This window comes from Psittacula echo (genome assembly GCF_963264785.1).
Source record: "Psittacula echo genome assembly, chromosome: 1".
NCBI classification, from domain to species: domain Eukaryota; kingdom Metazoa; phylum Chordata; class Aves; order Psittaciformes; family Psittacidae; genus Psittacula; species Psittacula echo.
The window spans coordinates 57,546,764-57,571,272 of NC_137735.1; the positions used below are offsets into that span (position 1 = coordinate 57,546,764).

Consider the following 24,509-nt stretch of genomic DNA (forward strand, 5'->3'; position numbering starts at 1 on the left):
CTCTTGTGAGACCCTACCTGCAGTACTGTGTTCAGCTCCTGGGTCCCCAGCACAAGAGGGATATGGAGCTGTTGGAGCGAGTCCAGAGGAGGCCACGAAGGTGATCTGAGGGCTGGAACACCACTCCTGCGAAGACAGGCTGAGAGTTTGGCTTGTTCAGCCTGGAGAAGAAGAGAAAAGGTAGCTCTGGAGAGACTTTATAGCAGCATTCCAGTACCTAAAGAAATCCGGAGAGGGACTTTTTACAAGTAGTGAATGGCTTTAAACTGAAAGAGGATAGACATTAAGAAATTCTTCCCTGTGAGGGTGGTGAGGCCCTGGCACAGGTTGCCCACAGAAGCTGTGGCTGCCCCATCCCCGGCAGTGTTCAAGGCCAGGTTGGACAGGGCTTTGAGCAACCTGGTCTAGTGGAAGGTGTCTCTGCCCACGGCAGGGGGTTGGAACTAGCTTTAAGGTCCCTTGCAACCCAAACCATTCTGTGATTATTGTAAAAGATAAATGTGGTTTTTTATATAAGAGAGAGATGTTTTAATCTACGTGGAAACACATCCATGTAATACTGACAAACTCATACGATAAGCTCCTATTACACGATTCATATCGGGAATTTTCAAGTACTGGATAAACACTTAAAGTACTCTTCTGACAGTCGGTTTCCAGGACACTGGTTAAAGCCAGCAGGACCGAAGTCCCCTCCTATGTCCCTGCATAGCCCGCAAAGGCTCACAGGCAGCGGCTCTCGCTCGTCCGCGCCGGTGGGCTTTGATAAACGCCGTGTAAGAGCCGAGTCTCCACAGGCGGGGGGAAGCCGCGCCATTGCGAGGCGGCTCTGAGCACCCTGTATATGGGGAATCCGCACACGCGAGCGGAGCCGGGCGCACACCGCCACGGCCGAACCAGCCTCCCGCCACAGCGGCTGCCCACTCGGCAGGATGACCAACTTTGCGTACCTTTTGCGACGGTGTCGCTCAGAGAGGCAGCTTCATTTACGGCAGTCAGCCTCGTTTACGGCGGTGTGGGTAGTCTCCTGGTGGTGGTGTGCGCTATTAGAGGAAGTGGCGGGGCTGGCGTGCACGTGGAGGTACGGCAGGAGCGGGAGGGAGAGGGGAGAAGCCACGCGGGACAAAGCGGCCGTTGGGCGTTCCTCAGCCCCTCTCTTGCGCCGCAGCACTGAGGGGCGGGCTGCGTCCGGTTGCGGGCGGGAGCCCCTTCACCATGTTCCTGCATTGGCATCCCCGTACGCAGGCCGCAGGAGGTGCCCCGCGGGCCCGTGAGGTGCTGTGGGTGCATATCGTGATCATAGAATCTTAGAATGGTTTGGGTTAGGATCTTAAAATCATCCAATTCCAACCCCCCCTGCTATGGGCAGAGACACCTTCCACTAGACCAGGTTGCTCCGAGCCCCGTCCAACCTGGCCTTGAGCACTGCCAGGGGTTGTACCGCTCCGTCGCAGGGCTGGGGCTGGAGAGTTGCTGTCTGCTCCGGGGCTGTGGACTGTCGCGTTCAGCCCTCGGCCACTCAGACCCTGTATGATTGAAAAGCACGCTGTCGCTGCTGGTCAGTTTTTACCGGTAGGCATTGCAGCGTAAGCTTGGTGTAAGCTAGGTTTTTCATGCGCTTTAGTGTTTTTGTTGAGGACTGAAAGGTCTAACTATTACATTAACAAACAGGCTTTCAGGAGACTTTAATTTGTACAGCAAAACACAATTGAAGTATTTTTTTATCTCTTAAACAGCTGTTTTTTGTCACAATTTAGGAGGTAGCAGAGAATGTCTTTTCGTGGAAGAGGAGGTGGAGGAGGAAGAGGAGGAGGAAGAGGAGGTGGCTTCAATCGAGGTGGAGGAGGTGGTGGTGGTGACAGAGGTGGCTTTAATCGTGGTGGACGAGGTGGCTTTGGACGGGGAGGTGGACGAGGAGGCTTCAACAGAGGCGGATATGACCAGGGTCCTCCGGAAAGTGTAGTTTGTAAGTTACATTGAAAGGCTGTGCTTATTTACTTTAGAATGGCTGCTCCAGATCTTTAGCTTGTCTGTTCTTTATTTCAGTACTGGGAGAGTTCATGCATCCGTGTGAAGATGACATTGTTTGTAAATGTAAAACAGAAGAAAACAAGGTGCCTTATTTCAATGCTCCCGTGTACCTGGATAATAAGGAACAGATTGGCAAAGTGGATGAAATCTTCGGACAGCTGAGGGATTTTGTATCCTTCAAAAAAATGTGTGATGTACAATATTTGTTTTTAAAAGGCTAATTGGTTATTAAATGGAATTTCTATAGGATTTAAAAATAGTTGAAAGCTTGGCTACCAGTCAGATGTGAACAGTCACAAGTCTAGCTGCAACTGTTGGTGTCAGTAGGTGCCTCATGTACATTAGGTGCCTATCGTAAAGCTTTTTCAGTATGATAGAGTATCTTATATCAGTCATTACCAGTACTGGCAGATGTCTTTTGGATCCATTGTGATTCAGGATGTTTCTTCTTCCTACGTGGCAACAACTTTTCTTCTGTATCTTACTCACCTGTAACAGAGTTGGATCAAGGGACTGGGGGTGGTTTTGTGCATTAGGGGACCTTGCTCATGCTTCAGCTTATTACTTAATTATAAAGGTGAGTTTGTGCTAGAGTGTTCTATTGCTCATTGTCGAGCTTCTTACTTAAACTGCCAGTAAAGGTGAGCTTGTGCTGGGATGTCCTCTTGCAAAGCAGGCTTGCTGAGATAGAGTCACTCGGTCTACCCTGTTGTCATTGCTAGATTGACAGAATTCATGACAAAAGTGGGACAGCGAGGCATAACCCTGTAACACGTCAGTAAGGCTTAGCCTGTGTTGGGTGAGTATCAGTAACTTAGATGCATGCATTTTCCTCTGCCACAGTAAGTGAGAAGTAAAAATGTACAGGTTTAAATCACTTGCTCTCTGAATGTATTAAGTTGCAGATTTACTTTTTGTATGGAAATTATTTGGATTTCAGAGATTTGTTTTCTTTCTGCAATAACATTGCGAAAATGCATTACTCAATTTTGCAGTAACTCCTTGCTTCTCCATTTAATCTTGAGTTTTAACTAAGAAGAGTTGGCCAGCAGCTCTTTCAATCTTAGGAACCGCATACCAAAGTCTTTGGGTGCTGGAGTGCTAAAGAGCTTCATACAAGACTACACATGGGGTTACAGAGTGTCTGTAACCTCACTGGGATGAGGCTGGGTATGTAGTTGCTCCAGCAGTCCCTGCTGACTTATCTTTCCACAGCCTGGCAGTCGTACCACCCAGCAGCAGCAGCAGCACTAGCAGAGTCCCTGCAGCATGAGCCTTGAGGTCACCCTGGGTTGTTGCTCACTATACAGATTTGCCTCTTTACAATTCTGTTTTTATGTACTCTTTGCACTGATATGTTCTTCCTTATGCCTTAATCATGGAAGATAAAAATGGTTTTACCACAACATACTGTTTTTGTAATTGTGAAAAAGTTCTCAGAAAAATTGCAGGTATTTTCTCCTGAATTTTAATTTTTCATTTTTAGTGGTGATGTTTAGCTTCATTTACAAAATACTAATTTAGAAAATGTCTGAATGTGCCAATCAAAATAATAATTTCATTTTTTTTCCCTGTTACTTTCCTTAAAGAAACTAACAGTATTTTTCAGTGAAACTATCTGAGAATATGAAAGCCTCTTCGTTTAAAAAAATGCAAAAGGTTAGCCAATCTCGGTAACAGAATGCTATTTTATGTCATCAGTTAGATAAATCTACTCTTTCACAAGATAATGAAAACTTTATTAAGCTTTTATTGAAATATAGTTGTTCTTTGTAAACATAAATTTCTTTTTCTTTCTTCTCCCTGTCCTGCAAAAAACCGAAGATGTTACAAATGAAACTCATGCAAATATCATCTATATTTTAATGCCTTTATAACACTGTGATTCTCTTCTTGTGTTCTTTCTTTATTTGGCTGTTTGCAGAGGAAAATTTGACATAAAAAGTTAAGACCAAATTGTGGGTATTTGTAAAGGGAGATATCAGTGTGTTCTTTAGTATTGGTATTTTCAAAGTCTAATGGAACTGTCTTCCTACAGTTTTACATTGACCCAGCAAAGCTACTACCGCTTCAGAGATTTTTGCCAAGGCCACCTGGAGAAAAAGGTGCTCCCAGAGGAGGTGGTAGAGGAGGACGTGGTGGTGGACGTGGAGGAGGAAGAGGTGGTGGCAGAGGTAAGGTCTTAAGAATGGAAGCTGCAGAATGCTGGGATTTTTTTTGTTGTGGGGTGAGTTGTTTGGGTTTCTTTTGGTTTTTTTGCCTTTTTTTTTTTTTGGGGGAGGGGTGTATGTCTTTGTAAAGCTGCAGTTGAATACTTGAATATCAACAGTAGTATTGCAAAGAAAAATGTTACTCATATTCCTGTTTGACTCAATGGAAGAGACAGCGATGCCCTTCCAATGGCAAGACCTAGGCTTCTGTAGCTCCAAAGCACGGGGAGGAGAGTTATGCTAATATGTAACAAAGACAGAAAGTGTGGCTGCTGAGCAAACTTGTGGTTAAAGGTTGTGTATAATAAACACTCAAAATTGTCAGCGAAATCTGTATTTGTAGTATGTTCTCGTTTGGACAAATACTTGAAATGCATTGTTTGAGAGAGAGGTGAATGACCTGTTAGATTTCATTCTTCTTTGCTTTTTGTAGATTATTTGCAATGTACTCCTCAATTAAAGCTGAAGTTAACTTTTTCTTACATCACAGTGTCTTGCATCTTCTCTCTACTCTGCCCCTGTGCAGCAAGGCACAAGTGTCTCAAATTTGGTTTTGTTTGTTTCTTTTAATGTTCTGTTGAGTTTTAGTTAATAATTATTAATGAATAGTTGTGATTACTTTTTTTCTTTTACGAAAGAAAAGTTTTGTTAGTGTCTGGAGTATTTTGGACATGGTACACCAGATACTACACAATACCTAAGATGCTGCAGATGGTCCCTCGAAGAGACAAAGTACCAGTAATTGACCTGGTAACTGTCCAGCAATTGACAGTTTGTTTTTTCTTGTTGTTGTGCTTTTGCTTTCAGAAGATGTGAATGAAATAAGTTATGCTTAACAAAGAATTTATATGCTCTTCAAAGTATAATTTCTTTCCTATGTCTAGGAGGATTTGGAGGAGGAAGAGGTGGAGGAAGAGGAGGAGGAGGGTTCAGAGGAGGAAGAGGTGGAGGAGGAGGAAGAGGTGGAGGATTCAGAGGAGGAAGAGGTGGTGGAGGAGGCTTTCGGGGTGAGTGTGTGGTTTTTACGTTTCAGTAGTAAGAATAGCTCCTGATTTCTAACGCTTTAAAATATTAAACAGGATGTTGTATTTTTAATCTCTTACAGATGTTTATAGTTCTATATAAAACGTTTCTGGGCATCACAGTAGCTAGCTTAAACTGAAGCACAGCATTTGATGCATTTTTGATGTGTGTATAAGACCATGTTAGTTGTTTTGCATTCAAAAAGGACTATGACAACAGATAATGTTCTGTTATTTTATTCTGTCAACTCATTTAGTGTTATGTGTATAATTTATTTGCTTTAAATGCATCATGTCTAAGATGTGAATTGTTTGTTCTCTTTCTCTTCCCTTCTAAAATAGGAAGAGGATATTAAACATGGAGCCACGAATGTCTCCTCACTGTCTTACCACATCATCTACATAAGTGAAGAACAAGGAAAAAACTCTCTAAAGAACCCTGAAAAAGTTCTTTTTATGAAGAACTTGAAGCTGTAAAATAGCAGTTATTTTTACACTCAATGACTGTTGATCAACACGTGAGGAGAGCATAGCTCCAGGCAAAGAACTGAAGACTCTTCAGAATATACTTGAACTTTTTTAACTAAGCCAGGATTCAATGTTATCCTTAAACTGCTTGTTTCTGAGGAGTAATGTAGTCAATGCTTTACTTCATGTTGGAGTTTGGAGTAAGCAATCAGTTGAAATGTTTTTTGAAAACACCTTGCAGGTTCACTACATGCACATTCATCAATATGAACCTGTTACCTGTGTGTGACTGATCCCTAGTTCTCATCCTCTTTTTTTATATTGAATCTTCTGTATTGCTGTAAAGTGGACATGCCTTTTAAGCAACCTTTTTGAACCTTTTTTTACAAACTAAACTTCAAAATTTTGTGTTGTCAAAATTTGTTTATATGTAGTTATGTGTAAAAGGAAAGGAAGATAGTAAAGGATATTTTGTGGATTTTTCTGTGTAAATATCAATGAAAGCCAAACACATTAAGACATCTTCTTAAAAGTTGCTGTCTAACGAATAAGACAAGGTTAGTACTATTAATTCACCTAATTGTATCTAATTGCATGGATATTAAAATTGCTGAGGGTTTTTAACTGGTCCCACCTCCCCCTTAGCCTGTTTCTCCTAAGGCTTTGATGTCCTGGCACTGCACCTCTTTGGTGCTCTGAGCTTGCACAGGTCTAAGATTAGATAGCCCATCGTAGGGGTCCTCTGCACACAGTGATTTTGGTTAAGCCTTGCTTAAAAAAGGCATGAAAAAGTCTGCACGGATCTGGTCTCTTTAATTGGATGCATTATGAGAACTCCTGAAAAGCTAGTAACTGTCTCTGAATGGTGGAAGAGAAGAAAGTTCTTTTCTACTCTTTCAACTTTGGAAATGAAATAAGAATAGGAAAGTAGAATCTCCCTGGATTTTATACAGAGCCAGGAGTCCATTCACACTCTTATATCAAGCACTTCTGAAAAGGGGTCTGTAGAATAATCTACATGACGGTATTTTCAACATCTTGTGGAAAGTAGTAGATTTCAGAATTCATTGTACTGTTACACTTTTTAATGAATGCAGTAACAGGCAGACGAGTTATGTTAGCCTTCTGCTTAATAAAAAACAAACAGGTAATTTGTCAGAACCAGGACTGGCCAGTTATTGGTCATTTTAAGAAATGCGACTGTTAGTTTGAATAGTCTCTGGAACAAAACTTGATGTGAAGTAGCAATGCAAATGTTCAAGAATTCAATGAAGTCTGAACAGATGTTGCATAGGGTAGTAGATAAAAATGTTACCAGCTTGAAAAAAACCTGAAACACAGATTTCTGCTAGGTCTGTTTTTTGTGAGGTGAAACTGAGCCTACTGTTCAACCACAGCACAATCAGGAATTGAGGGATACTGATCACATTCCTGGTATTGCTACAGACTTGACTTCAACCAGGTCAGTTTAAATCAAGACCTCTGGAAATGTTTAGACTTTTGTTGCCATGTATTGCTAGGCCTAAGTGACTTGGGCTCTGACTTAAGGTATTATAGACAAAATCCTATTGCATCTCTGGCATACCAACTTGCAGTTGAACAATGCCAACCTGCAGTGAAGCTGGAATTGTCACTACTTTTGTGATAGTTGTACTTGCATCCTCTGCTGTGCTGAGGATGCTCTGCACTGATGCTTCAGTAGCTAGCTGCAGATAGCTGAAGCTGACTTAGATCTTTGCTTACTCTTCTGGCTGTGTAAGACTAACAAAACATGGTGCTCAGTCCTACACCCAAATTCATGTTCTGCTTTGCTATTTTGATGGCGTGCTTTAGGGACATCCTTTTTCCCAGGATATCAGAAGACGAGTGTCATCACTTTTGAATTCCATGGTGTGACAGCTGACTTTTCAATTGCATGAAGGACCATCTTTCAGCCTTGGACAAGAAGTGTATGCTTCGAATCTCACAGCAGAGGGAGCAGTGAGTCAGCCTAAGCTGTTGCAAGGCCAAAGCAAAGACTTCTACGTATCTCTGCAGAGGGTTTAAAGAGCAATATCCATTGCTACTCCGGAGAGAGGATCAGACTTGCTTATAGGGAACTGGATTGCAGCCCCAGCTGAGAAATGCATGAGGAGCATTATGGCATGCCCTGTGCATACAAACAATGTTGGATGGGATTAACACAAATATCCAGAAGTAGTTTATAATCTTAGATCTTTGTGGAGGTTGTAGGACATCCAGATGGTAATGGAAAAGTGTCTATAGTGATTGGGTGTGAAATGAGCTTCCCCATAATGGGGAAGGATCATGTTTGGTTGTGGCAAGGCCTGTCCAGTCTCTGGTCCCTGTTCTGCCTTGTTTTCTATGTGCCGTGGCATGACCCTGTCCTCCTAATGCAAGTAGCTGCTAACTGTAACAGATGAAAATTCAGTACTTTAAAAAAATTAAGGCATGTTTTGTGTGCAGTGGGATGCTGCGATGAACTAATACAGGTTCACAATTTTATATGACTCCTTCCTCTCTGTCTTAAATTTTTTATTCAGTTCCTATCCAATTCTGTGCTCCCAGTCCTACTAAGTAAAGTGTTTGAGTGTTATATATGTGCTGACAGATATCCTAGGCTTTTTCTGCAGAGAATAGAAATGATGGGCTCACCAGTACCTTGACAGAAATATGTATGTTGGCAGAAATGGGAAGTTTCAAGTAGCCGTAGTGTCTGGGGGGAAAAAAAGTCACAGTGCAGTCTGTACTGAAGAGGATGGGGAAAGGTGTTGGTGGCAGTTTGGGCTTTCAATGACAGTTTGGTGTTCCCTGTGTTTCCCCTCACTGGCAGCCTTTGGGGCAAATAGCTGGGCCACCTGAAGAGCTCCTCACTTCCCACTGCTCCAGGAGCATGAGTTTGTTGCTGTCCTGCAATACTCTGAAGCTTAGGAAGAAGGCAGGCCTCAGAGCACCCCACTACACAGCACCTACCTGTCTCCTTGTCCACTTGCCAGTGTCTATGTGTGCTCAGTGTTGGCAGAAACAGAGTATTCAACAACCAAGTCCTGTTTTCAAAAGGCTGTTGCAAGTGAATGTGTTAGCCACTGCAATATTTGACCCAGGCATAGGGTCTGACTTCCAGCTGATCTGGAAATGGCAGCTGCTTAATCACTAGGGTCAGATTGCTTAAAGGTTTGTTGAAGACCTTGTGTCTTTTGTCCTTGCCAAACTAAAATTCTGGTTTTGCATCTTTCGATCTAGGATCTAAATCCTTGTGAAGCAGAGGGTAATACATGGAGGTGTATTGTAAAGCTTAAATTACTACCCATGGAGAAAGCCTCTGCATTCCTATTTGGAGGGATGTTTTTAATCCTTGTGTTTTCTGTAGTTGCTGGGGTAGGTTGGTTCAATATAGTTCATAGAGTTGCTCTGTTACTTTGATGGAGAAATTTGATGAAGTGCGGAAAATAAGTGAGATATTTTAATGTATGTCTGCAGCACTGGCTATTGTAAACCAGAAGGGATTCTCTAGCACTGACATGAAGTTATGGACGTTTGCCTGAAGCCATGCTGGATAGTCACATACATACTGGTGCAAAGTTATTTGCAGTTGTACAAAGGATTGTCTTGGCAAGAAACTGTTGTCCTAACAAAAAGCATAGCTCCTGCATAAAGTATGGCAAGTAAAAAGCTTTATGGAATCGCATATTTTTCAGGGTGCTTTCTTTAATCGGCTGAGAATCTCTTTAGATCCAAACTTTTCTAATCAACAGTTTAAATCTAGTAAAAGCCTCTGTGAGGGAGGAAAAAATACTTACTTGTTTTCCACTGAGTTTGAGCCATTTGCATCTGAAAACAAAATTAAAAGGGCGTTCTGCCTCATAGAGCCCTCTAGTGGTGATGTGCTTAATAAACATGGGAGGGTTTGGTTTGGGTTTTTAATGTGGTTATCACTGAAAATAGGAAAGAGGGTTTGGTTTGGGATTTATTGTTCTTAATGCAAACGGTAAGTTTCTCTACTCTTATCACTTGTGGGTTGAAATATACTTTACGCATAACCAAAAACAACTTGATAAACCCTGTAATAAGTTTTGCATTGCCCCATATCTATACTTAAATACTGAGGAATGACTTATATAGAAATTGTGTTTTGTTGCTACTGATCTGGGACAAGTGGGAAGTAACGCATCATTTGAGGTTATAAAATGTCCCTCCGACACTAGTAATGCTGTCTGTTATTGGAGGATAAAAACTGCCTGAGGTTTTGGATTTTATTTTTCTTTTCTTATGCCAGTATTAAAAAGCAATGTGGTAAGCCATATTTTGTCTGTCTTAGAACTTGTGGATTTTGGAAACTGTGGATAATTTATATACTTTAATATTAAACTCCTTGCCTTATCTTCTTGGCTTGTTACATGAACTGCAGTGTTCTAGAAAAAACTTAATTATTAGGTTAATGACAAGTAATGCCTGCCTGTAATTTTGACTTTTTTCTCTTAATTCTTATTGCTGTAAAATTAGCCAAATTTAAGAGAAGAGGAGATGGAGACAATGTGGCGGTACGTAGGATAGACTGCACATCATAGAAACTTGTGTTTTAATCAACAAGTATGTATAAAATCTGTAAGGTCTCATTAACTGCTACTTTAAGTCTGGAATTCTGTCTGAACAAAAATAGTAATGCTTTACGTTAATGAGACATCCAGCATTGTAAGCTCTGAGATGCTTTTGAAAATCTTGCCAAAGTTTCAGGGGAGGAAAGCAAAAATATCAGATTATCACTACGCTTTTATCTTTCAAGGCACTAGGGAAGTGGCTTCATTGCCAAACAGATCATCTTTCCTTTCAGAACTCTCCCACCTCGTTCCTGCCTAATCCTTTTCTGAAAGGAAAAGTACTGTAATAATACAAGTACCCTGAGAACTGCGAGTGTAGATCTGTGGCATTAAAGGAAATGTTTGCTGCTAGAATGGTGACACGTGATCAACTGTAGTAATGATGACTAAATGCCATGACAGCACAAGTTTTGTATCAAACTTTTCTTACCTTTAGATTCAGATGGATGAAAGATGCAGGATGTCTGTTTTAGAAAGCCGAGGAGTGGGAGAGAATGCTCTATGAGTATTTAATGGGTTAGAGAAGGGAGAGCTCTTCAGGTATACTTCCTTTCTGTGTGATGGCCATATTCTTCAATACTGTCTGTGTCACTACATCCTTATTGGCAACCAGAGGACATGACCTAGTATGGGAACTTGCTTGAGCTGCCTGTGAGCCATGTACCACTCAAGAACTACTGGTTGCTCATCCTTGTCACTTTTACACCCAGTATGAGTTCAAAACTGGAGACAAAAACTGTATGAAGGGGAACTGGTGGGAAACACCTTCTTTGATTACTTATACTGATACTGCAAATAAGCTGTTTGGGCAAGGGTTTATTTCAGCTAATATTTATGAAAGATTTTGTAAAAGGTCTTTACTTTGGTGTGCTGCTCATCATTGAAAAGAAGAAAACATAAGCTTCTGCTGCTCAAGGCTTTGGAAAATATATAATAATTTTCTGCCCAGTAACATGCTTTGGAAAATTTGCCCAAAGTAAGCTTATATTTGTGTGTGTGGGAGAGGGAGAGTGTTCAGACTGGTAAGGCATATTTAACAACTGTTTTCTACACACCATGCTATTTTAGAAATGTAGCAACTGAATTTTCTGAAAGTCATGCTTCACTTCAGGAAAATATTAGACTGTGTTTGTCTTATGTCTGTGTCAGCTTGAGAGTTTAAATCAAGCTGAGAATCTTGAAGAGGTAGGTCTTTAAGGATTTGAAGGGATGTGATTTAGAGTGAGTGTATCTGCTTTTAAAAAAAGTCAATATTGTGTCTTTATGCTGTGCTATAGTTTTGTGTATTTGCTGTGATGATGAGAGTTAATTCCAAGGCAGGCTGACAACCAACTGACCTGATTCAATTTTCGTTGAGGTTTCTGAAGCATTGCACAAGAGGTTTGAAGGAAAAAGTTTGGGAGCATGTGACAGTTAATCTCTTTAGCAGTAAGAATGAAGTTTAAGCATACTGTTGGAAACGTTCTCAGATCTGTGCTGCTCTTTGTTTTAATTAACAATCTCCTGCATAGACTGGGAGTGTAAACTTCCTTGCACTTTAGTCCAATTAAATTGTGCTTGGAGGCTGTCGATGGTGGGGGGGAACTCCCTCCTACCCCCCCTTTTTTAATTGTTCAGTGAGTCTGTTGAATAGTGAAAGAATTTCCCTGACAGGGTTTTGTAGCGTTTTGTCATCTTGATGAATTATTGCAGAGGGTAGACGACAGTCTCTTTTGTTCAAAATGCATTGGAATGATTCATCCAATTCCTCGGAAAGTGACAATGAAGCTCATTCAGCCTTTACACAGACTGAGCACAACGTAGTTGCAGCTTATTTAATCACAGCAGGTATGGGTATTGGCAAATTGTTGCATAAGTGTTTAAAATACAACTGTAGTTCTGAATGTTCATTTTGTATAGTAACAGAGATGGTGTTTCATTTTGTATTGCACAAATATCTGATGGCTTTTCTCCATAGTTTACTGACATGTTAGCAGGCTGACTGAAGTGTGCAGAAACATCTAAGTTTTCTGCTCTATATTTGAAGGCAGCATTGTTTGTTGAAAAATATATTTTGCTGATATGTAATTGTAGAAGAGAGTAAGAATTAATTTCTGCCAGCTTGCAAAAGGGATAAAAATAGGACATAGCTGTCACATCTTGCATTTTTCTGTGATGTGCTTGAAGCTATCTTGAGATTTCTCCTGGGCCACATGTTTGTGGTAATATATGTGTAGTCTGAGCATGTGAGCGGGTGTCTGTTAGGGGGATGTAAGGGGAAGGGTTGGAATGTGACTTAGAGGGAGGGAGCTGGTCATTAATCACAGAAGAGCAGACTCTGGTTGCAGCTGTATTTTTCACCAATGACACATGTTAGAAAAAGCACATTGAAAGGCTTGACATCGTGTTCGTTCCCTGTGACTGCAATGGCTTTTGGCTAAACTTGAATAATTATGTTTGATTTCCTCCCCACCCCCCTTCCCCTTGAAAACTTTCTCATTGTTATAATCTTAGCTGCTTCAGTAATGTTTTTTTTTTTAAGCATTGAGAGCTATAGCAATGAAATATTCAATGTGGCCAAAACCTGAAACTTACTGTCTTTAAAAATAGGCCTTCTATATCTTTATTATGGAAAATCAGATCAGTTTATAAATACCTTTTTTTTTTTTTTTTTTTTTTTTCCCACAGGCTGTACCATACATTTTCTATGCTATTATTAGCTTTTAAAATACATTAAAATATTAATTGACTTTAGGTTTATATGAAATAGTATTGCGGATGATCTCATTTTATTTAGCATATCTATTTGTAGTGGTATCAAAGTGATGTTCTGGTAAAAGAGTATTTTTGAATGCAAAGGCAATAATCTATTGCAGTTTTTTAGAGAAATTGGTAGGACAGCTACACAGAATAAGTAGACTTGTTATGAAGCTGTAGAGATGTATTATGGTCATGTACTGGAGGCTAGATACACTCTGCAGTACTACCACAGTATTTGCAGGTAACTGTATCTATTACGTGCTGCAGATACCTACGGTATTTGTTATATTTTAATTCAAATTGATTAGATTGTATGCAACAAGGTGGTCTTTTCAGATAGCTATCTTTTCAGATAGCTTGGTGTTTGGGGTCAAAGCTGTCATAGGTGATCAATAGGATTAGCTAGAATCAACCCAGCTCTTCTTCCTTAATCTTACAAGGAAATTAAATGTCTTTAGAAAGCAAGCAAAAAGTTGGATTACTTTTTGTTTGTTTGTTTGTTTGTGTTCCTCTTATTATAATTGCGGGAGTCTAGTAACTCACCTGTAGGTTGGACGTAGCTTTCTTAATGAGGAATGTTTTTCACAGTAAGATCTATAACATCTTTGAAAGTGTGATTAATTGCATTGCAAATGCCTTGCTACCACAGATCTCACCTCTGGAAAATTTAAGCTGTGTTAATAAACAGATGTCTAAGAATAAGATTGAAGCAGAGGTACAGTGTTCATCATTATGTTGCTTTTTAAAAGGTTTGAATTCTTCTGCAAATAATTGCTTCATTTTCTGAGAATGAAGTAATTGTTGAGTATTGCCCTCTACAGTGGTTAGTGTATTAATTCTAGTGATGACCACAAGGATACTCAGGCTGCAGGAAGCAATACTACTTCATGGACATCTTTCATCTTACAATAGTGAAAGGCTCTGGTATAATTTTAAAATGCTAACTGGAAAAGTAAATTGCTTTATACACAGACCTAACCTTCATTGTTTTGATGCTACTACATGTGCATTGCTTAAATCCGTTAGGGCTTTTTTTACATTTGTTCTGCCTTTCATTTTCATTGCTTCCCTGGGAAGGAGGAAAGTAAATTCTTCTGCTCTTGATCAGGTTATGAGGCTTTTATCTTCAACTTCATAAAGCTACAAAGTTTATTTAAAGAAATGTGGGAATAGTTGTCTAAACCCTAAGATGTTTCACAGGCCAAGTGGCAGCATCCACGTGTTGTATCTGAATCACGTGAGTTTGTCCCAGTTGATGATTTCAGGTTACTGAAAGTCTTGGGCTTAATCTGCACTCCTTACCCTCTAAGACCGGGCTCTGAGGCACAGGATTTAACTGTGTCTAGCAGGATCTTTCCTTCACCCTGAGGATACAAGTTTATAGCCCTTTTGTATTTTTGATTTCATTCTTGGTAGCTGTAATATTTGTTAAAGCATGCCTCTAGGGAGCCTCTGCTGTTTTATAAAGTGGTAGTTCTATTTTGTGAGATGACATACTACCTGTCAACTTGAAAGCCGACAGAACTGGCACTGCAAGTGCTTTTGCTGTGTATTGGTTTCAGATCAGATCCACAGCTCCTTTCTTTCTTGCATTTTAGGGCCTCATAGCATCACCCTCCTGAAATGTGTGACTATATGAACATGATAGCTGATGACATCTATGTGGCTATGCACCTCCAGCATCGTCTGTAATGTAAAGTTGTACGAGGCAGGAGACTTGCACTTGAGAGCAGACATGCTTGGTGGTTTTAAAGAGAGAATGGAAAGAGAGATGACCAAGAATTAATTACATTTTTGCTACATTTTATTTTTAGATTACTGAATCTGTTGTGAGAGTTTCTGTGATGCAGGAGATTGGTATTGGTTAATACAATGGTGCAGTGAAACTTGCTGTGTGAGTTTCAGGTATAATAAAAAGGGTACCTATTTATAGAAATGAAATTGAGAAATTCCATTTAAAGGATGAAGAATTGGTGTTGTCCTTATTGTCTGTTACCTAAAGTGTCATCTTTGTTACATTTTTATGTGTGTTACAGAAGGCTTTCCTTATGCCCTTTTACATACCTGTCATGTCTTGCTGAACATAGTGGTTCAGATGGTACTTCTGATGTGTATTTGACCCTAGAAATGCCTTAGTTCAATGCACTGAGGTGTGTGCTGTTATTTATAAATCTATTTATTGTGTTCCTGTGGACTGCCAAGGATGGAGTCCACAGGACTTCCCATATTTAGAAGAATTTTCATGCTTTGAAGGAATTTTCTTCAAAATTCAACTGTACATCTGAAGTGCTTGAAACTGATTCTTGCCCTCAGGTTTTCTAACCCTGCTGGTTTGAAGTTTTTGTTTGAACTGCGGCATGTTTATAATCTGCTTATAAACTGATGTTAGGGACTTTTAACTCTGTGCTGCACCATTGACAGTGACAGAGATGAAAGAACATTGTATAATACTTACAAACCTTATTGCCCTTTCCACAGAGGCATGTCACAAAAGCTAAAGTGTGTGTGTCAGGTTTTTGGCAGAGCCAATAGAGAAGCAGAAATCCCATCAGTGAAGGTGATGGCCAGCAAACTGGAGCAGGATCAGCAGTGACTGTGAAGGAAGTTGGTCTGCTTTTGGAAGTCTGCATTCAGCATGACAGCCTCAAGCTCCTTACAGAATTATGCCTCCAATCTGTGATGATGAAAACTACAGTGTTTTGATTCATAGGTGAAACTTCTTAAATAAAAATTAAAAACAAACAAAAAAAACCCCATGGAACAAAACCCCTGAAAAACTCTAAGGGGCATTTCCACGGATGATGTGTTGTCTGTTGTTAGACTTTTAACAAAATAATTCCACTTGTGCATTTAAGGTGCCCAGGCTATACAAATATTTGTAAGTTTAGTATTTGGTTCAGTGACACTGTAACAGCTATGTCAAACTAGGGGGTCTCTGAACAACTCACAAACTCCTGTTATTTACAAGTTATCTTTTTAATGGCTGTGTTTGTGATGAACGTGTTGGAATTCTCCATTTTATTGATAAGAGCCTAATTTGAAAAATTTTTCTCTGCTTGTCAGGTGTCTATCTTCTTCACAAAATTGCCCTTGACTTAAATTATCATTTACTTAGGACATAGATATTCCAATAGGCTATATTTTCTTCTGCATGTATATTACTGGCTGGTGGGTACCTTTTGTAAAGTTTCCCTTTTTCTGTTTTTACAGGAGTGATAAGCATTTTCAGTAATATTGTTGTTTTGGGCATCTTTGTTAAATACAAAGAGCTTCGGACAGCAACCAATGCAATTATTATCAACTTGGCTTTTACTGACATTGGTGTTAGTGGCATTGGTTACCCCATGTCTGCTGCTTCAGACCTGCATGGAAGCTGGAAATTTGGATATACTGGATGCCAGGTATTGCAATTAAGTCAGAGAGAAAGTTTTGAGCACTTAAAAGCAAACTGAGAAATAAGCAGTAGCTCAACCTCGTATTAGTTCTTTCAAGAGATAAGATGGAGATGCAAAGTTTGACTCTAGACCTGACGCTGATGTTCTGTTGTGTCAACAATGTCTGGATATAGGATTTTGTGTGTGATTTTCAAAGTGTAACATTATATTTATCAACTAGAGATTTGAAAATTGCTTTAAGAAGACTTAGGAAACAAAATCCTCAAATTGAAGAAAGTTATAGTAACACATGCACATTTGATGACTTATTTGATAATGAAAAGACTTTGGATGTGACTACTGTTTTGATTATGAGTTTGACAGATCTTAATGAGTTCTGCTTGGCAAATACATGTTCTTTTGGATTGCTCTATTAGGATATCCAAAATTAAGGCCTGCAAGGCTAAGGCTAAGATTTAGCTTAGTTTTAATAGAATCATAGAAGAGTTAGGGTTGGAAAGGACCTTAAGATCATCTAGTTCCAACCCCCCTGCCATGGGCAGGGACACCTCACACTAAACCATGTCACCGAAGGCTCTGTCCAGCCTGGCCTTGAACACCGCCAAGGATGGAGCATTCACAACCTCCCTGGGCAACCCATTCCAGTGCCTCACCACCCTCTCAGTAAAGAATTTCTTCCTTATATCCAATCTAAACTTCCCCTGTTTAAGTTTTAACCCATTACCCCTTGTCCTTAATAGCTGTCTATTTTTAAAAATAGTCTGACTGAAAAATTATACTTCCACAGCAAAGAGATGGTGCGCTTTGCTGTGAACTGTGATTTAAATCTCCAGTGTCCATGAAAATAAGTAGTAATATAAAGGTGTATACTGAAAATGTGACTCAAGAAAAATATTAGCAGCAATACACATTTCAGACCTTTATATAATGTGTATTTATAACAATCAGAGTTCACTTGCCTGACTTAAGTTCAAAATTCAGTTACTGTTTGACAGGAAGCCTCACTTAACATCTTTATATCTAGGCTGTCTTGTAGCGGGTTGAAGTTGATGTGAAATCTCAGTACCAATGGTTTGGGAGTTCATTTGACGCACAACTCCCATCAATCTAAACCAAACGAATCCTGTGAACTGAGATGGTTGAATGTCATGTGGTTCTATCATAACCACTGTTGGTATGTAATCTGGCACAGGGCGCTATGTTTCTTGGGTGCCAATGCTAACACAACCTTCCCAGTCGCACTGCCCATGGGATGATGAGGCAGATGCATTTAGAGCATGTTGGGATTGCAGCATCTGTCACTCCATGCAGTAGATCTGACACACATAAAAATGGAGTCTGATGGGGAAAATCAGTGTACCACATCTGTGAAATAAGTGTAATTATGCAGCAGAGGAAAGAGTGACAATTCAGGACCTCACATTTGCTGAAGCCATAACCTTTTTGATGAGTCAAATGCTGTTCAGATTTCCTTCAATTTACACCAAAACCAAGAATTGAACCCCTCCAACCTCCAGACTCTGAATCTCAAAATTTACTTACTGAAGTATGGTGGTTTTTTGCTTTTTAGACTCTGTTTTTAGGATTTCTGATGCACACACAAGGAGGTTGCTTTTGAAACATTTAATTTTAAATGCGCCATCTCCAAATTGCCTGCACTGATTTAGTTCTTTCAGTACCTTGTTTATGAAAGAGAACACAGCCTGAATGTAATGTATTAGTGCCTTTGATTCAGTCCATGAATTTGCACTTGTACATTTGACAGATTTCTCAGGAAAAGCTTATTTGTTTGTGTGTTTTAATTTCAGATCTATGCTGCCTTAAATATCTTTTTTGGGATGGCGAGTATTGGTTTGCTCACTGTTGTTGCAGTTGATCGTTATCTGACAATCTGCAGGCCTGATATAGGTACTGTACTTACGGTAAAAAAAATGTTCACTGTTGAACTTCTATGAAATAAGGGTCTAACTGTTTTCTCATATATGACTCCATAATCACAGTGCTGGGCATAATTTGAATTTAGGGCATGATCCTACAGTACTTGGTTAAGTAAGTTATCTAGTTGGCATGAATAGTACTGCTGGAGAAAGTGAATTTTTCACGATTAGGCTGTTATTCTGTTTATAAGTTGTATTTTCATGGTTGTTTGCAGTCTTTGGAGGACAATATCTATATACAGAAGCACAGGAAAAGCCTCTAGCTGTGAGAGGTTTTGAAGCAGGTGTTTGCTTCTGCTGTTGTGTTAGCACTGAACTGGATGTTTTTCTCTCCTCTCTGTTACAGCTGTATTGTCACAGTTAATTCCTGCCCCTGCAGTCGTGCAAGTATGTACTTGAATGCACTGTTGCATAAAAAGCTTTTTGACACGGAGTTAGGATCAGGTATTGCCTGTATGATGTGAATTGTAGTGGGTGATGGTATTTAGGTGGAGTTAAAAGTTCAGTGGTATGAAACGGCATGCTGCAGTGTTTGGGGGTGTAGGCCTTTGAGAGGATCATTATTCATCTAGTATGTGCTTGCTGGAAGCCACTTGTTGCAGTTCAATTATAGAAAGAAGCAAAAGATGACAGTCGTTTGTGACTCTATGTGCTTGGCCACAGGGAGAAGAATGACTACCCGTAGCTATGCCACTCTAATCCTTGCTGCTTGGATAAATGCAGTCTTCTGGGCTTCCATGCCTACTGTAGGCTGGGCTAGCTATGCCCCGGATCCGACTGGAGCAACATGCACAGTAAATTGGAGGAAAAATGATGCGTAAGATTTCCCTTCACCCTTTCTTTTCAATTTGCTGTCTCATTGAAGGCTAAGCTTATTTAATTCACCACTCGCTGAGCATAACTCCTTTCGGAAGTATGAAGTGTAATTTATAATAATAATTTTAAAACTATGGAAATAATATAGAGCAAGTCTAGAAAAAATACAGGAATTGAGCTATGCTTGAAAACTGCAAGATTTATAGGTGCTAATAAGAAAATCAAAGCTAAAGAAAGTTTTCCTAATTCTTTAAAAGCTTGTTTTAATATTTCATAATCTAATCAAAATAGTAACTTTTACTGAATGGCTATTTGTAAGTTCCTGTGTTTTGTTTTTTCTGTTTTATCAGGTCCTTTGTTTCCTACACAATGAGTGTAATTGCTGTTAATTTTGTTGTACCCTTAACAGTCATGTTTTACTGTTATTACAATGTTTCCCGGGCAATGAAACAATATGCCAGGAGTAACTGCTTGGAGAGCATCAACATAGATTGGTCTGATCAAGTAGATGTGACAAAGGTATAGTAAATTTGGGCATGTTTTGTTTTAAGCATGTTCTTTAGCATTAAATCCTGGGGTCAAAGGAACATTGCAGCCTTTTAAGCATTTCTGTTTCCTACATTTGCCCTTTTCCTTTTGTACTAAATATCACTGAAATCCAGCCTAGGTGAAAACTCTTGGCTTGACTTATAACACTATATTCTTTACTTTTGGCCTAATACTCTTTCCAGATGAATAGCTACTTTGAAGCCTGGGAACAATCTGAATTTTCCTTGCCTCTACCCTTCTGTCATTACATAGAAATACACCTCAGAGGTGTCCATCCTAGGAGGTCTTTACTCTTTGTGTCTGTAGAGTCCTTAGGCTTTCTGCTATTTACATACGGGTATCTGGTCTGAAATGGAGTGGTCAACTCTGATTTGAACTCATGGCCTAGAAATAAAAGTACATTTCCAAGCTCCCAAAATGTGTGATTCTGATCCCTTGTTCTTTTCAGTCTGTTAAGCTTATCTCTTATGTAAACAGTAGCAAATGTGAGTTATGGCATAAAATAATATATCCTTCCTGGAAGGCTGACATTCTTTTAATGTGTAAAAGTCCTTGAGAAAGCTTGAAATTCACTAGCTCCTTTGCTTTTGTGTAAAGATGTGATTTATAGCTGGACATGATAAGTGAGAGAGAATTGGACAGACAAGTGTGTACCTATGCTTTTGAATTACTTATCAATGCAAACTTAACATTCCTTGGAGAAATTTATCATTGCTAAATTGTGAAAAATAGTACTTTTACCTACAAATAATAATCTGAGCATTTTGCTCTTCTGAAAAACTTTCACAATGCTTAAAGCTGAGGATTCAGCTATAAATTTAGGGTCGTATTTGTGAAGAAAATATATTTTTACTGTTTTGCAGTTGAAGATACCAAGTTATATTTTGGAAAAAAATAAAAGGATTGAATCTTTGGAGTTTATTTTTTGGAACTGGACTGCTTGCTTTTTCAACAACTAGCGTCTTTAAGCTTCTTTACATTATTATTGATATGTGTTACATTTGCATTTAAACAGCAATCTTCCGTGGAAAGGGTCACTGTTTGTTTATTGGTTGTGCTCTAGAAGAGGTCATACAAAGTAGCCATTTATTTCTTGTTTCTCATTTTGTTCCTCACAAAAAGACTGACTAAGGCTATAGGTAAACACCACTAGGGAATCCTATATATACAAAGAACCCTGCAGGTTTGTTTGTTTATTTAGTTATTTGTTTTGTCATCTTGATTAGTTTGACATTTTCATTCCAGTGTCAATTACTGGTTCATGTCCCTGACAAAAACCAGAGAGGTCTGTCCCAGCTGATTCCTCTCCTAACCTTCCACTACCCTCATTTTTTTTGCTGTTCATTTCTAGCTGGGGTGTGGAGTCTTCTGGGGTATGAGCCCCACATGCCCACACTGTTCTCTCTGACAGGCAGGCAGAGAAGACGTAACTGCTCAGATAGCTGCTCAGCGTGATGCTTGAACATGGCTATCATACTTCATTAAATCAACCAGACACTTCTGGGTTCCATAAGTATATGGACAGAGCCTTTGTATCCAAGAACATTTACTTTCTTTAATTCTATTGTACCACAGTTAAACCTTATTAAATAGTTTTATTTTTTAACATCTTTATGAAACATTTGGTTTAGATTTTACTCTCTGTTCATATTTATTATTTGTAATAGCATCCTAAAGTGATCTGTTATGGTGATCATAATTCACGCGTGAAGTCTTCTCTGGTCATTGAAACTTCTGCTGGAGAGATTTAGCATAACAAATAGTGCTGACTGTGAAGGAAGATTGTACACAATGAAGTCACAGCATGCCAAAATACATGACAGTGTGATGTGCTATTAAATCCCCAAAGTGAGATTTCATTATAACCTGTCAAAATTTGTCAGGTGTGCTTGTTTACATGTTGCTATTTGGTTCTGCATAGCTCTATTTTCACGCAGGTGCATGTGTCTTTGAGGTTAGGTTATAAGGTCTTTATCTTCAGGTAGTACTGGTTATGAATCTGTTGCTCTTCTTTTACAGATGTCTGTTGTGATGATTGTAATGTTCTTGGTGGCATGGTCTCCATATTCTATTGTGTGTTTGTGGTCTTCCTTTGGAGACCCAAAGAAAATTTCTCCTGCAATGGCCATCATAGCTCCTTTATTTGCAAAATCTTCCACATTTTATAATCCCTGCATTTATGTTGTTGCAAACAAAAAGTAAGTGTTTCTAATTTAATACCAATCTACTTGATAATTTTAGCTAATCATCTAACTATAGCAGGACCATCTGAAAAATATGGCAAACTGAGTAGCAAAGAGGTCAAAGGGTAAACCACTGATGATTTAACAAAGATGACCTTTTGGACAGGAAACTCTAAAAGAAATTGTTTTGATCATCATCAGAATACACTAAATTGATAAAGATTTTTGAAAACACATCAACACAGCTTTTGTAAGACAGTTTTGAAAGTCCCTTTGTGGCTTCTCAAAGGGACTTCTGGATTTTGTGTTACATCAGCAGTAAACTGGCTTTAATAACTGTGACCAAAATGCTTGGCGGCTTGGTGACATGTAAATTCTGTAGATTTCTTTGCTTGATTTGGGCTGTGTCATATTCTGACTGATTAGGATGGGTTGACACTTACTGTTAAAGTAAATAAGCTAAGCCTATTCATCTGTTTTGAGCAATCATATCAAATGCTTTAACCAAGCCAGCGCCTCTGACTGAGAACTGGGTTTTGCAAGGAAGCATCCTTCCTTTCTCTACTACCAATCTAGAAGCAGAGCCTGTGATCTCTGTCTAAGTGAACTTACCTGATATTGCTGAAAAAATCTATCTTTTTCACTGTTCTGTAAGTTCATCTTTGTCATGGCTATACCCTGTCCTGGGATAAGCACAACCTGCTGTGATGCCTGTTGTAGAAGAAACTTAACTGAGTTATTCATGTACATGGAACTAAAAAAGGCTCAGATCCTCTCAAATTCCAAATACACCATTTTTTTATTAAGTAAGCTTTACTGAAGTTGAAAACTGTTGTAATACTTAAGGTCAGCTTACCCAAGGTTTCTTGGTATTTGGTTCTCCAGCTAATGATCTTTCTGCTTTCCCTTTCTTGCCTTTGCAGGTTTCGGAGAGCAATCTTGGCAATGGTGCGATGTCAGACAAGACAAGAGATAACTATAAACAACGCCTTGCCCATGAGTGTATCACAAAGTGCACTGACATCGTAGAACTAGTGTCATTTGCATGCATAAGTTAAATGGAAAGGAGTGAAATCTCAGTTAAAGCTAATTAATGTTTCGGAAGATTAATCTTTTGGAATAATAATCTGCCCCAGACAGCTGTTTCTGTTAATCGCAATAATCTGTTTAGATAGGTTAAGAAGGCAAAAAGACAAAACCCATTAAGACCTTAGGTTTTGAGAATGCGGTTTATTGGCCCAATATGTCTGTCCCAAACAAAAAGGGGTAGTGAAGTGGTCACTGACTCTTACAGTGTGGACAAGGTGACACAAGGGCAAGGAAAGCCTGAAGCAGGAAGTGCTTAAAATCAATAGCATGGATTTTGCTCCTATAATTCCTTTCATGAATTACTTTTCCTCATCTTCCCTTGAAAGTTTTCCAGACTTGAAATATTCTGGATTCTCCCTGTGTGAATATATTTCTATAGCAGGTGTCCATGTTGGTATGCTTTGCAGAGTTCTGTTTCTGTGAATATGTTATCGAAATATCTAGCCAAACCCAATAGACCTTGTTACCAGCTTTTAGGATTTTTAAGGAGTTTTGGGATATTTTAATGTATTTTTAAAGTTTTTGCTTACACAACCAAATGAATTTGCAAGAAAGACAGCTTTTGTTTTAGTAATAGTAATAGAAACTCTTTAGTAAGTTTCTAGTGCTTGTGACTGCACAGCAAATCCTGAAAATGAGATAAACTGTACCCTCAATCTTGGCATTTGGGAGGCATATAAAACTGAATAAATATTTATAGTCATTTCTCATAATTTCTAAGTCAATCTCATGGTTATAGAGGTCTGTTGTGTAGTTTTCAAAAAATACCTTTGGTGAGGTGATTTATTCAGGATGGAAAAGATGACTGTGTATACATCTATTTATGAATGCTAGTATATGCACTCTTGATGATACTCAGAATTGTAGAATAAATATCTTCTGTTATTATGTATGCATGAAGATAAAGTTTGCCTTTGCAGTGTGTAACTTATTCACATGGGTGTGTTGTTTTGTTTTTGTCAAAAGAAGCCTGTTTTTACAGGATTTTTTATGAACTCTGGAATCTATCTCTGGCTTCCTATTAATTTGTAATTTTCAGTATTAAAGAAAGTGCCATGCACTTTCAGTGCATTAATTTGTAACTTTCAGTATTAAAGAAAGTGCCATAACCTCATGCTGAACTAGATTTCCTTCGGGAACCTTGGAACATTTTATGGACAGTAACTAATGCATTGCCTCTTAGAAGGAGCAAAGACACATTTTATTACATGCTAACTTTGCAAGCTATATATCAAAACAGCCTTGAAACATGCTGGATATGACTGGAAATAGTGTGTTGTTCTGACAGAATAAAGAATGAACTGGCTTAACTGATCCATTTCAGGATACATTTGAAGGTTAAGCAACTACAGATCTCAGTTAATCTGATGTAATCTGCTGTTACTAAATGGATGTCTGCATTCACATTCGTAGCACACTGCACATGAGTACCTAGGAATGAAGTTTTAATTTTTTCCATATCAGTTGTGCTG

At 39.1% G+C, this 24,509-nt stretch overlaps 2 protein-coding genes across 2 annotated transcripts; both read left to right on the top strand.

Annotated features, from left to right (window-relative positions):
* The first annotated feature begins 1,021 nt into the window (after window positions 1-1,021).
* On the top strand, window positions 1,022-6,279 carry GAR1 (GAR1 ribonucleoprotein). Its single transcript, XM_080632415.1, has 7 exons — window positions 1,022-1,081; window positions 1,758-1,966; window positions 2,047-2,201; window positions 3,631-3,690; window positions 4,070-4,205; window positions 5,126-5,248; window positions 5,606-6,279. The coding sequence occupies exons 2-7, from the start codon at window positions 1,771-1,773 to the stop codon at window positions 5,617-5,619; spliced, it is 684 nt and encodes a 227-aa protein (XP_080488541.1). The 5' UTR covers window positions 1,022-1,081; window positions 1,758-1,770; the 3' UTR covers window positions 5,620-6,279.
* A 5,771-nt stretch (window positions 6,280-12,050) lies between these two features.
* Window positions 12,051-22,977, top strand: RRH (retinal pigment epithelium-derived rhodopsin homolog; the record flags this gene model as incomplete). Its single annotated transcript, XM_080632685.1, has 7 exons — window positions 12,051-12,156; window positions 16,279-16,469; window positions 18,272-18,371; window positions 19,064-19,217; window positions 19,567-19,735; window positions 21,785-21,963; window positions 22,872-22,977. The coding sequence occupies 7 exons, from the start codon at window positions 12,051-12,053 to the stop codon at window positions 22,975-22,977; spliced, it is 1,005 nt and encodes a 334-aa protein (XP_080488811.1).
* Window positions 22,978-24,509: the final 1,532 nt, after the last annotated feature.